The sequence below is a fragment of the Zootoca vivipara genome, chromosome 1 (genome assembly GCF_963506605.1).
Source record: "Zootoca vivipara chromosome 1, rZooViv1.1, whole genome shotgun sequence".
NCBI lineage: Eukaryota > Metazoa > Chordata > Lepidosauria > Squamata > Lacertidae > Zootoca > Zootoca vivipara.
Window position 1 is genome coordinate 31,767,310 of NC_083276.1, and position 14,088 is coordinate 31,781,397.

General features: G+C 40.6%; 2 protein-coding genes across 2 annotated transcripts in view; one reads left to right on the forward strand and one right to left on the reverse strand.

Annotated features, from left to right (window-relative positions):
- The window catches only part of SEC23A (SEC23 homolog A, COPII coat complex component), a 563,646-nt gene extending 563,340 nt beyond the window's left edge, over positions 1-306 (forward strand). Inside the window, exon 18 of the mRNA XM_060272851.1 lies at positions 200-306. Coding sequence (XP_060128834.1) covers positions 200-290 — 91 coding nt within the window. The 3' untranslated portion in view covers positions 291-306. The remainder of the gene's footprint in view (positions 1-199) is intronic.
- Positions 1-14,088, reverse strand: part of MIPOL1 (mirror-image polydactyly 1) — a 165,563-nt gene that overhangs the window by 70,267 nt on the left and 81,208 nt on the right. The window contains exon 10 of the mRNA XM_035109093.2: positions 1,477-1,571. Within this exon, the coding sequence (XP_034964984.1) occupies positions 1,477-1,571 (95 nt within the window). The remainder of the gene's footprint in view (positions 1-1,476; positions 1,572-14,088) is intronic.

The window sequence follows — 14,088 nt, forward strand, 5'->3', positions numbered from 1 at the left end:
CGGCGCAAACCCCGAAGTGACTGTTCCGGTTTGCGAACTCTTTTTGGAAGCTGAATGTCCAACGGGACTTCCGCGGCTTCCGATTGGCTGCAGGAGCTTCCTGCAGCCAATCGGAAGCCGTGCTTTGGTTTCCGAACGTTTTGGAAGTCAAATGGACTTCTGGAACGGATTCCGTTCGACTTCCAAGGCACGACTGTACAGTGGTACCTCTACTTACGAATAACTCTACTTACGAATGTTTCTACTTACGAATGGAGCTCCGTCCGCCATCTTGGATGCAGTTTAGATAGGATTTTTTCTACTTATGAATTTTTAGATAGGGTTGCTTCAACTTACGAATTTTTTCTCTCAATGCATTCCTATGGGAATCGACTTACAATTTTTTTCTACTTACGAATGTGTGTTCGGAACGCATTAAATTCGTAAGTAGAGGTACCACTGTACTTCACTTTGGTAAACGTTTTTTTTTATTACATAGGAGAATGGATTTCCCCCCAGTACCAACCCAGTCTTTGCACAATACTCAGGGTTTTTATGATCTGCATTAATCACCACCTCAGGAATACAGTGGTTAGAAAATTAGAACAGTTTAACTGGCAACATTGTAAGCAACATTGTAACTTCTAACTGTCATGCAAAGTTTTGTTTCAGGAATGATTTTCAGGTATTGAATCAGGCTGAATGGCACCTTGTCCTGAGTCACAACACAAAGAAAGAACTTGCCTGTCTTCATTCCCAGCCAACTTTTTCTTGGCTCATGAGCCTGAGGTAGATTCCTTTCTGTTTTTCTCCACCCCCACTTTTTCCTTCTTTAGATTAAATAGGTTTTTATTGTGTGTGTTTTTTTGGGGGGACCCCATGGTTATTTTTTTTAAGGAATAAAAAGAAGAAGAATCAAATAGAAATACAGCAGTCTCTGGATTAAAAACAAAACATGCTCAAGGAACCATTGTGTGATTATAAGAAATATTCCCTCATTGAAATGGCTTTGAACTTCCATGCTACAACAGTTGTGAACACCCTCAGGTCGAGGGTTCCTCTACTGGGTCTCGTCCAGTGGAGGTCAGCCTCCTCCCACATCAGAGGGCGCCAGGAGCCCAATGGAGACATCTTGGTAGGGCTGGTCAGAGGGGAAGCAAGAAAAGGACAAGAGTGCAGAATTGGGGAGGCACTGACTTGGATACTGGGGAAGGGCCAATTGGGTTTGTAGGGGAGAGGCCTGCCCCAGTGACATCAGATGCCCTGACCAGCACCTTAGAGCTGCCTGACTTGTCTCTTGGCTTGTAACTTTGAGACATTTTTTTCTTGTCCTATATAGTTTCTCCCTAAAATATGCATCTGATATACTGAATTCATGGATAGTATTACCCTAACCCTTTTCTTGCTTTTTGTATTCTTAGGAATAATGACACAATAGAAAAAACAAACCACACAATTCATTGGACATTGCTTTTCCAGCAATATAAATTACATTACCTGTAATAAATGCGAAGGGTCTGGAGCTCTTCTTCCAGTTCTTTATATTGTTGAACAGCTGCCTCTCTTTCTTGTTGCATAGCCATCAATTTTTCCTACAAAGAGAAAGCCAGTTTAATCCCCCCTTCCTTGTTTTTCCACAATATAACAAAAAATATATTACTTTATACACAAAAGTTGGCATTGTGTTCCTTGCAAATGCCCTGAAGAGCAACCCTATTCATGCTTACTTGTATGTAAGTCCCACTGCATTCACTAGGGCTTATTCAGCTAAGTGCCTGTCAGGTAAGTGCCTGCAGGATTCAATCTAGAGGCCTGCTGGATCACACTAAAGGCCTATCTAGTCTAGCTTACTGTTTCCAACAGTGGCCAACCAAATGCACCCGAGAAGCTCACAAACAGGACATGACTGCAAAGGCAGTTTCCTGCTGGTGCTCCCAGCAATGGATATACAGTACAGAGGCATACTACAGAGGTGGCATATAAACATGATGACTAGTAGACCACTTTGGATGTATTAGCAGGAATGGGGAATATAAATGCAACCAATAAATGGTTGTTAATTGAGCTGTTGTCCTCAATAATTCATTCTAACTATTCCTTTTTTAATATAATATAGCAAAGAGATTTCAGCAAAAACTGGGCAGTCAGTGCAGATGTTGTAGCGGAGGTGTCAGATGCTGTAGGCCACGCATGGCCAAACTTGGCCCTCCAGCTGTTTTGGGACTAAAACTCCCATCGTCCCTAGCTAACAGGATGAGTGGTCAGGGATAATGGGAATTGTAGTCCCAAAACAGTTTGGCCATGCCTGCTGTAGGCTATTAGAAGTCTAGCTTACTGAGTTCTGCATCAGATGGGAGTTTTCAAACGAGGCCCAAGGGCAGCCCCACACAGAGCATGATGTTGCAGTAATCCAGTCTCCAGGTTACCATTCCATGAATCGTGCCCCAAAGCCAAACAGAACCAATGTAGCTGCTGTAAATTTAATGCAATAATCTCCGAGCTTATTCCACTCAACAACCTGGAAGCCTCATTCTATAACAACTGAAGTCTCCGAACATTTTGCAAAGGCAGTCTTGCCTAGAGCATTCTTGTGTCCTGTCTGGCTGTGAAGTAAGCAAAAAAGACCATGGCTAAATCATTGTATCTGTGGGTTCCTTTTAGCACAGCACTCTTTCAGGCATTTACCTTATCCAATCCCACAGAATGTATTCCTTATAGAAGAGTACTGCAAGGAAGAGGTGACCAGATACAAATAAATCACAATGCAGTCATACCTCGGTTTAAGTACGCCTCGGTTTGAGTATATTTTCAGTTTAAGTACTCCGCAGACCCGCCTGGAACGGATTAATCCACTTTCCATTACTTTCAATGGGAAAGTTTGCTTCAGGTTAAGTACGCTTCAGGTTAAGTATGGACTTCTGGAACCAATTACACTCATACCTCGGGTTAAGTACGCTCCAGGTTGAGTAATCCGCTGACCCTTCTGGAACGGATTAATCCACTTTCCATTACTTTCAATGGGAAAGTTCGCTTCAGGTTAAGTACGCGTCAGGTTAAGTACAGGCTTCCGGAACCAATTGTGTTTGTAAACCTTTGCTAGGATAGCCCTACTGTTAGGTAGATTGAGCAGTTGCTATGGGCAGCAGGCGAGGACAGAGCTATGTGCCATGCAGCCTGCCTCCCTGTGCCTCAAGTATGACGGGCCTCTACTTCATCTCCTCGGTTGAAGTATGATTCAGCTACGAGTCTAGTTAGCTTTTCTACAGGGCACCATCTTATCCTTCACCCCCAGCCAGCAAAATGTACTGAGCCAGCGTTGCAGCTATGAAACAGCACCATACTAAGCAGAGGATGAGGTAACAATGCACGCCTGGCCAAGGAATTTGCTCTAAAACTCAAGGTGCTTGCTTCCTCTGTTAAATGTGCACAATGGCATTTACTCTGCTTCCATGAACAGGCAAACAGTTGATTCCTGGAATTAAGCAGTTAAAATTCCATTTGCAGGTTGAGCCATTTATGTGTTGAACCTTTTAGGCTCACAGATATAAAACCACAAAAGAATGTTAGCCAAACCAAGCTATTTTTTATAATTATACTGTACCGTTTGTGAACCAATCTTCTTAAATATTGGGGAAAACATGCCTGAATCAAAGTAGGTGGGTTGTTCCAGGAGGCCAATAATTAACATCCTTGACAATTTTCAGTGTACTGTGAACTGCAATTGAAACGTAGACTGGAAGGAAATGTTTGTAGCAGACACACCCACTCACCAAGAGATTACCAGTTCGATTCTTTAGAGAGGTATCACACCTGATATCCTTTTAGGATAAAGGTCAGGAGATGTAGGTCTGGATTCTCCTTTCACTTAAACCCATACTGGTTTGGTACTACTTCACAAGATTAGCTTCTAGTTTATTGCAACATAAGAGAAGGGAGAATTGACGTAAATGGATTCAAGGCAATCAGCCCCTGAGAAAGAGGGAAAAATAATAATACTAGGCTTGCAGTTAATCTCCTGGGTATAATGTGTAGGATGGGAGCCGAACTCTGGTAAGGCAGAGACAATAGCAAACATTCCAATCTGGGATTTAGGTGCTCTCTACCTGTGATAGAAGCCCAATCCTCACTAAGGTGGTAAACCTGTGTCTTGGTTGTACCATCTCAGATGGAGAGGGGGACACATACAAATACAAATAAACCAGCATCATAAAAATACATGCATACAGAAAATTAGATGTTATGAATTAGATGTTATGAAGCTGGCTTATCTAGGGCTGGATATTTATTATTGTTATAATATGGAGCCCAATCTTGTGAGCCCCCACTACCTGTAGTCTGAAAGTTTAGCATTTCAATGAGCTAGGCTTATTGGAGGAGAGGGCTATCAATGGCTACTAGCCATGATGGCTATGGTCTACCTCCATAGGTGGAGACAGCAATGCCTCCAAATACCAGTTGCTGGAAACCACAGGAGGGGAGAATGTTCTTGTGCTCATGTCCTGCTTCCTGGTTTATCACATGCATCTGGTTAGCCACAGAGAGAGCAGGATGCTGGACTATATGGGCCATTGACCTGATCTAGCAGGCTATTATTATGTTCTTAAATCTTATCCGGGAAGTTTGCACTGGCTAGCAAATACCATTCTCTCATTTGCCATGTATTTACAGTATATGCCAGATTTTTAACCTCCATTCTTGTCTCTCACCAATAAAGAGAAAGAGAGACAGAGAGAGGCCCTGCCATTAGGCTTACAAAACTAAAAACAAAACAAGACAAGACACACAAGAAAGAGAGAGTGAGAGAAAAAGGCAGAAGTGAGAGATCCAGTTTATCAAGGTCAAAAATAAGTGATGATGTATAATAATTTATACCCAGTTTGAGCCAGGTTGATCTTTCCTTACTGGTGTTCTTGCTTGAATAGCAGTTGATAATTCTTTTGGCCAATGGTGTGGGGCAAGGTGCTTTCCCCCTGTGCTTCTGTAATTCCAGGGTAACAGGCATATGAGACTACAGGCAAATTCTACATCAACCAAGATCTTTTGGGTGTTGTCATGCTCAGAGGACGCCCATCGAAATTAATCGAGTCATGTCCATTGATTTCAGTGGGTTTACTTTGAGTGTCATTTGGAACTTTGAAATGTGGCAGCAATATGGAGTAGTCTACTAAGACAGATTTTAATGGATATGGTATTTTAGGAAAGCTAAAGAACAATGTTGTTTGCCTAGAATTGCAGTGCTGGAAAGAATCTCAAGGATTATCCAGTTCAACCCCTACCACACTAAGACAAGAATCATTATACCTTAAGAAGCTCTGACAATTGCTTATCTAAGGCCTTCTTTAAAAAGTTCGTTGACAAGTTTCTATGACTTAAATCTTTCAGTTGGAAACCTTTGTTCAACATTTAATCTAAGCCACTGTCATTCTTGTAACTTTGCTGCCTCTTATTGGCAAAACAACAACAACAACAATTTATTATTTATACCCCACCCATCTGGCTGGGCTTCCCCAGCCACTCTGGGCAACTTCCAACAGAAGAATAAAATAATCGATTAAAGATTAAAAGCCTCCCTAAACAGGGCTGCCTTCAGATGTCTTCTAAAAATCTGGTAGCTGTTTTTCTCTTTGACATCTGATGGGAGGGCGTTCCACAGGGCGGCGCCACTACTGAGAACAACCCCAATTGCTTTCTAATTTGCTTATGGCAAATGTTTGAAAACTACTTTGTCTCTATAATCTCTTCCCTAGATCCAGTATTAGGAATGCACCAGATATTCTGCAGTTTGATTTTTGAGCTGAAAATGGAGGTTTTAGAGGGATAGGAAGAAGAAGAGTTGGATTAGATATCCCACTTTATCACTACCCGAAGGAGTCTCAAAGCGGCTACCATTCTCCTTTCCCTTCCTACCCCACAACAAACACTTTGTGAGGTGAGTGGGGCTGAGAGACTTCAAAGAAGTGTGACTAGCCCAAGGTCACCCAGGAGCTGCAGCCCAAACCCGGTTCCCCAGATTACGAGTTTACCACTCTTAACTACTACACTACGCTGGCTACCTGAGCCTACCTGACCCATCCGTAAGGTCTAGGGAACTACGCACTAACAGTGCCTCTGTCTTATATGTGTTGAGCTTCAGTTTATTGCCATTACCAAGGCAAAACAGAATAGGGATCTCTTAAGAGCTCTCAGCACTCTCCCCCCCCCATAACATTTTATTAATTTTCCACAATAACAAAAACAAAACAAACAAAAACAAAACAAAACAGATTGACTTCCCCCATTCCCTTCCTTGGTTCCATTGTATATCAATGTACTACATGTCCATTATAAAGTGTTAACCATTTAAATTACTTATTGTCCATACATAATAAAATTACAAGTATTCTCAAAACCCTGCCAATGTATTAACCTGTGTACATTGCTTCTGTATATATGCAGGAAAGTCCTTCCATTCTTCCTTAAATTCGTTGTCATCTCTTCCTCTTAATTTCATTGTCAGTTTTGCCATTTCAGCATATTCCGCTAATTTAACTTGCCAATCTTCTTTAGCTGGAACACTTTCTTCTTTCCAAGAGCTTTCAGCACTCTTAACAAACTACAGCTCTATGTTATGAATGTAGCCTTAGTCCACATACCACATATTGTATACTGTTGCATACAATGAGATTTTTATTTTATTTTAAAAAAATCACATTTCTTTTTCTTTTTGGTCCTGTTTAGTAGCAGTGTTTCCTTGGCACCACTTTCCCCCTTGGCTTCTTCTTTATTCTTAAAAGCACTGGTGATGATGGGTAATCAAGGAATGCACACTGAATAGGGTGTCTGAGAGATAGTGGCATCTCCTAGGACACAGAGAGAGGTTTTGGCCAAAAGCAGAAAATGGAACATCCCAGGGCAAACTTAACTAGTAGATTATGCTGGCACGAAGATGAAAAGAAGTGTGCTTTAACGTCAAAGGAAAATACTTTCAACATTATGATTTTTATTCACAGGATCTGCTTGGGTACAGATATATATATATATATGTATGTGTGTATATATATATGTGTGTGTGTGTGTGTGTGTGTGTGTGTGTATATATATATATATATATATATATATATATATATATATATATATATCCTCTCCAAATTGTAATGTCTGGTTCAGGAATGAACCATTGCATTCTCATGATCCAGAGTTTTCTTATTGGAGGTGGGAAGGGCATCTTCTGATACTGCTCAGCTTTGTATGTAACAACTCACCTGGTTGCCATAAGCAACAAGGAATTCCATGCAGCCAAGTGACCAGACTGGCAGAAGAAGGATGGATCACTCGCTTGCTTCTCTGCCAGCAAACTTGGTTTCTGTGTCAGCCATAAAAGAAGGCCAGACCTGTGGCTCAAAAGGAGAGGGCTCCCCTATAATAGTCAGGGCGCTCCTATCCATGTCTCCGCAGAAGTAAGTCCTATTGAATTCAAGTCCACTTACTCTCAGGTAAGTGGGGTTAGAAGAGCAGCCTTAAGCAATCAATAATGATACATGATACATAATCAAATCATGCAAATGGCTCATGACTTAGCACCCAACTTCTTACAAAAGTAAATTCCAAAGCTTGCAGCAAAGACAGGAGCATGGAGAGGACTGGGGAAACCCTCCACTCCCCATTATTTTTGGCAGCCTGCAATTTAATTATGTTACGGACATCTTCAATACTGTATTAGCTATTGAACATAAAGGACCCCTGACCATTAGGTCCAGTCGTAACCGATCTGGGGTTGCGGCACTCATCTCGCGTTATTGGCCAAGGAGCCGGCGTATAGCTTCCAGGTCATGTGGCCAGCATGACAAAGCCACTTCTGTTGAACCAGAGCAGCACACGGAAACGCTGTTTACCTTCCCACTGTAGTGGTACCTATTTATCTACTTTGACGTGCTTTCGAACTGCTACGTTGGCAGGAGCTGGGAGCGAGCAACGGGAGCTCACACCGTTGCAGGATTCGAACCGCCGACCTTCTGATCGGCAAGCCCTAGGCTCTGTGGTTTAACCCACAGCGCCACCTGCGTCCCTCACATACTAGCCTCCAAATTACCAATGGAAACAAGAGTTCTTTTAGATCAGACCAAGAGCCAACCGGACCAACAACATCCCTGCCATTATTGCTAGTCCTCCATTTGCCACTCTTGCTTCTTTGGCCACCCAGCACAATCATTTGCCAGCAGGAGGCAGCTCTCACATTATCTATCAGATTATTATAACATGTCACAAAAAGATGCCTATCTGTTCCCAGTCATTCTGAGATGACTTGCGACAACTGCTTTGCACAGTGTTGATTCTGTTAGCTGCCTTGAGCATGCTAATGCAGTGGTGGCCGAACTTGGCGCTCCAGCTGTTTTGGAACTACAACTCCCATCATCCCTAACAGGACCCAGCTGGAGGGCCAAGTTTGGCCATCACCGTGAATGGAAAAGTGGTGTGTCAAGCAAGCAAGCAAACAAACAAAGAAACAAAGAAACAAACAAACAAATAGGAAGAAAAAGCAGAATTGTGAATTCCAAGCAATGCAACATCTAAGGTTGTAAAATCTTGCTCTGTTAAAATAAATGGATGTTTTGTTCTTGTCTTGAGCACACATATGATGGCTCCCTATTAGAGCAAGAATCCTGACAATCCCTTAGCAATGATTTTGCCAAATGTACCCCTGCCTTTAACCACTTTTTTGCATTGATCTCGAAAGATGCCAATGAGAGCAAATATCAGCCGCTGCAAACCAAACTACCGTGTGCAAACCCGCAGTCTGTTAAAATCGAACTGTAAACTTTCCCCTACAGGCCAATGCCCTTCTGCATTTGGAATCTTTGCCAATACTTTTGTTTTTGTTTGTTCAAAGGATCTCATCTGCTGTCACTGTGACTACCTTACAGTTCAGCTCCTGAACACCTGCTGAAGTGAACCTGTCACGCCAGAAATGTTTTGAAGGTTAGGCAATCTCCATTCAGTGAATGGCAAGCACTTGGGTCCTGTTTCCTCTCCACCTTTCAACATAACCAAAAGACAATTGGATAACTGACTGTACAGAGATATTTGCCAACTGAAATGTTATTCCAGCAAGTTTAATCAAGTCATTTTGAATAGCAAAGAATGAGCGTATTTCTGGCAAAAACAAAATGAAAGTATTAAACAATTCACCAGATTGAATTGCAATATTGCGAGTCCATGAAAATTATTTCATAATTCTGCCCAGTTAATGAAATGGAAGAATAAATAATCTATAATATAGTCTTTACTTTCTTTGTACCTTCAGTGTGGGACATTACTGATGGTTGTGCAATTTCAATACCCATACCCAATGAAATACTAGATCAATGGGTACTTAGTATAGTAATGACTGGCTTGGGTCCCATTGATTTTCCCCAATCTGCTGTGCCGAATGGGGTTTGGGTGGAGCAGAGGTGTTCTTCCACCTAACCCTGCCTGGCTTTGGCAGCCTCTGTCATCAGGTGAGCTCCGCTGTTGGTGGGGAAGTCCTGCCCTATTGGAACATTTTGGGGGGGGGGGGAATTGATTCAGTTCACAATGATAGGTAAACCTACTACTTCACACATTTTGAGACCAAATATGCAAGCCAAGGTACAGCCATCCTTCAAAATCTGCACTAATCTGAATTCTGCCATGCAGTTCTCCAGACAGGTTATATGGTAAAAATAAATAAATTCATGTATTACAATAAAATGTACATAAAATGTATATATTTGTGAAGACAGCATAAAAATGCTTTATATTAGGCCAAATTGCTTTGCAAAAAGGGGTATATTGGGCAAAATTAAAAAGATGTGCATATTAGGAGAAATTCACACTACAATGCTGATGATTTTTCATGAGGACTTGTTTTTTTTTAATTAAAAAAATTACAGACTGATGTGGAAATGTGGAGAACTAAATTTAAGACTGGAAAAATGAGAAAGTGAGAGTAACCAAAATGGACAGATCCATCTATCCCCATCTATTGTTATAGCTAAGGACAGAACCTCCACATACAGGAGCAATATACCCCATAAATAAAGAGCGCCTGCATTTTGTCACTGTTTACAATTAAGCTTTAAGGGATGCTTGTTAAATGTTATGGTGTTATCTTTGTTGTTTGCTGTCTTTGGCTCTTTGGAGGAATGGTGGGATAGAAGAATTTTAAATAAAATACTACCAGTGGAGGACCTTGGGGTCTCAAATCTTAGCAGTGCCCTGTGCGATGACAAAATGTGGTGCCCCCCGTCTTCCATTCTACGCCATTGTTTTGGTGCCTCCTGTGGCGCTCCCAAGGCTCTACATCTCTAAATCCACCTCTGACACTACTGCTACTAATTATTTTTATTTCTATATATTACTGAATCCATGCAGTGTTTAAAAACAATTAAGGATCCAGTACTTGGAAGCAGAAGCCAGTGCAGCTTTATAAGAAAGGGCAACATACGGATGATATCCATCCATAACCTGTCCATGAGTAGACCTATTGAAAATCATGGTAGATTCACTGAAATGGATGGGCTTAAGTTGCTTAGCTCCATCCAACGGGCTTACTTTGAGTATAACATAGCTAGATATTACTCTGTGCTCTGAATGGCCCCATGTCAACAATGGCCAAATGGAAGTCTCCAAAGACAGTCCCATATATAGCACACTAAACATAGTCTAACTGGCATGTTATCAGGATGTGGACCACAGTAGCTGAGCTTCTCTATCCAGGAGAGGGCACCCTTCCTGTTGAACTTCCAGCACTTAATGAAGACTTCCTTCCACTGTTTTTTGGGTGGTTTTTTTTTTTAATTGTGGTAGAAGGTACTTCATGCCACAAATGCCATTGAACACACTGAGACAGAATTGGGTTCAAAAGCACTCGAATGCTGCAACCCTGATCTTTAAAGTGGAAAACACATATAACACCACCCCATAGCTGCCAAGTTATCCCTTTTTTAAAGGGATTTTCCCTTATGCTGAATAGGCTTCCTCGCGAGAAAAGGGAAAACTTGGCAGCTATGCACCACCCCCCAAGGGTAGGTGAACCACCAGGATGTAATGTCCAGTGGTGAAAAATAGCTAAAATAGAAAGGAAATTGGAGTGAAAAAAATGCTTCCCTCATGCATTTACACCCAAAATCTGAGGTTTTCACATCCCCTTTAGGACTCAGTTGACTAGCCCTTGAGCACACAGCTCCTCTGTGTAACGCCAGGATGCAATTAGATCTGACAGTTGTCAGCCGCAAAACAGGCCCTGCCAATTGCCTATAAACCAGCAGTGGTTTTATTTATTTATATTTATTTTGTTTTTAAATATGATGTTGCCTGACGTGCTTAGCTTAGTAAGAAAAATTATTCACCCGATCACCAAATCCTGTTAATGACGAGGTTCAAATGTACACAAGTTGCATCAAGAGGTGGGCACACAGCGACTTCTTTTGGAGGCTGCAACTTCTGGGACTCGTATCGCTTTGGGTTAGATCGCTACGGATTTTGGCTGTTACGCGGAACTCCGCAAATGCTTTTGATCCATTTTATCTTGCAACGTAGCAAAGAAATGTTGCAATAAGAAACACCAACAAAGATCCGAAAATCTTAAGCTCTGGATTACCATATTGTGTTCTCCTGCCATTCAATGCATCAGACAAAGGCCTTGGTGTTCAAAGTAAAAGGAAGGGAGAAAGGAAGGGGAAAGAAAAAAGCAAGCAAGAAAGAAACTGGTCACAGAAAGTGCAGAACACAAAGTCAATAATATTCTTCCACATCTTTCCTCTTTTCACAGACTGGATGTTAAAAGAGTTGCAGCAATTAGGCTTTTGTTAATTACCAGCTGTTGAAACAGATGTGTTGACTGTCCTTATTAGCTCACAGCTGGGACAGGAGAAGAACCGATGCTCACTAAAACCAACAGCCAGCTGTTTTGCAGTAATTATCTCCTATAAATAATACAGGTGATAAATGCAGTAAAGCTTCGTTGGGGAGTTTCAGTAACAAAAGCACAGTTACTACATATATATGTTCAATTTACGTTTCGGATTCCCCCACCCTAAATATTTGTGCTGGCATACCTTCTTGGGAGGTTTAAAACATTACACTGGTGCAGCAGTTAGCATATTGCATCCTACCGAAACATGTATTTGCTGCTCCAGCAGGCCTCAAGATTCGCTCAACGTGGCAACTACAAACTTGCAAGGATGGTTTGTTCTAGCTGTTTCTGTGTTGATCCAGAAAACGTGAGATCCAAAGTAAGAAATATTACCTCTAATACAGAATTTTATGATGCCTGTGCAACAAGATTCAGATTGAGTTCAACAAAACTCTGGTGAAGTGACCTGAGTGTCTTAAACGCTTGCCTATTGTTGTAGAGCACTAACACCCCAGTAAAACATACCATGTTACATCCCCTTCCTTTGTGTGGTAAATATATATTCTTCAAATGCCTATAATGGGTTTGCCATGCCATAATTCTTTTTATTATATTTTACCATGATTTGGAATAGCCTTAAGTTGTATGCATGTGAGAATTCACAAGTGGGAAACTTCATTATATAATATGAAATAAAAGCAATATCTTCTAGGGAAATTAGCAAATATGTCTTTTCATCTCAGCGCATTTGGTTCAGCCCCTTAAACAATTGACTGCTTATTTAACTTACTTATTTTAAGACATATTTTTGACATACTGTTATACCCAAAGTGGAAATAATCTGAAATTTCTGACATCAAGTTGATAAATGTTACAACACAGGATACGATTTTCAGAACAAGCAAATGATGGAAATATGTATTTTTTCTACTGCCTAAAATTTTAAAATAACCTCATATCCAGGTAACAGCAAATGCTGAAAATCTGATAAAGTTGACATTCACACATGAATGCTGTTAAACCTAAAGATGAATGTTATGAAGGTCAAAAACAGAGATGTCTCCACTTTTAGGATATACATACTGATGTGCATGTCAGAATACACCAGCACTTTCCTTAGTTTTCACTTTTTAACATTACTTGTCTGCTACTAACTTCCACTTGAAATGTCTTTTAGTCATGACATTTTGGGTGTTCACTATATCATTCAGATTTCCTTATGCGTGGGATAACAATATGCTTGGAAATAAGTCAGAATATCTGAAATAATATTAACGTGGTTGTTTATATATTGATTCTAGACGCTATTCCAAATATTTTTGTTATTAAAACTCATTAAGATGCATTTCAAAACAGAAAGCAATGGAAAATAGAAATTTTGATTCTCTTATGTAAGCAAAGCTGTGCATCACAACCCAACAAAGGACAAGTCTACAGGAATTTAAGTCTACCCACTAATTAGTTCACATTAAAGACACTATCTTACTGAAAACAAGGATTAAGGCAGGCTGAATATTCACCCTTTCATGTCCTTCCTTCCTTATGTCTTGGGTAGAATCACCATAAAAAGCCTGTTCAGCCAGCTTTTAAGTAGAGAAGCTTGACAATAATCAAGTCTCTGTTCATTAAGAGGGACAATATCAATTAAGAGACATTACAGGGCAAGCAAACAAATAAAAAAGCCAGCCCGAACAGCCCACACAATGCCCATGAAAGTGGATTTCAAACACTGATGTGTTTTAAATTTTATACATAAAATTTAAAGCAAAGTTCATTATTTTGTATCTCAAAGCCCTGAGTGAAACACATACCCATTCTCAACCTGCAAACACAAATGAAATGAATCATCTTAGTGCCTAGAGAATTCCGTTTATGATGTGACCAATAAAGGTAAACAAAAAATAATGCTTCTTAAGGAATCATAACTTGAGATATTGGGCTGTGCACCATTTCATACAACTTGGAGCAAAAGAAATCCAAAATTTGTAACAAGTTTCAGTTTTAGAGATAATGCCTTTCCCCACAAAACTACTCCCCCCCCCAACACCACCTTTACAAATTGGTGCTATCTTGAGTTATGTGGTGCTACTTTAGGTGAATATGGCAAGAAGACAACAGTAAGGGCTTGTATAATGTAAAGCAGGTCTCACCAGAATTTGCTATCAATGAGGAACTGTACCAAAATAATAGATATAATCTATAGATAGGTTTGTCTGCTATATTTGTAGCTGAACACAAAACAGAAACTTTCACTA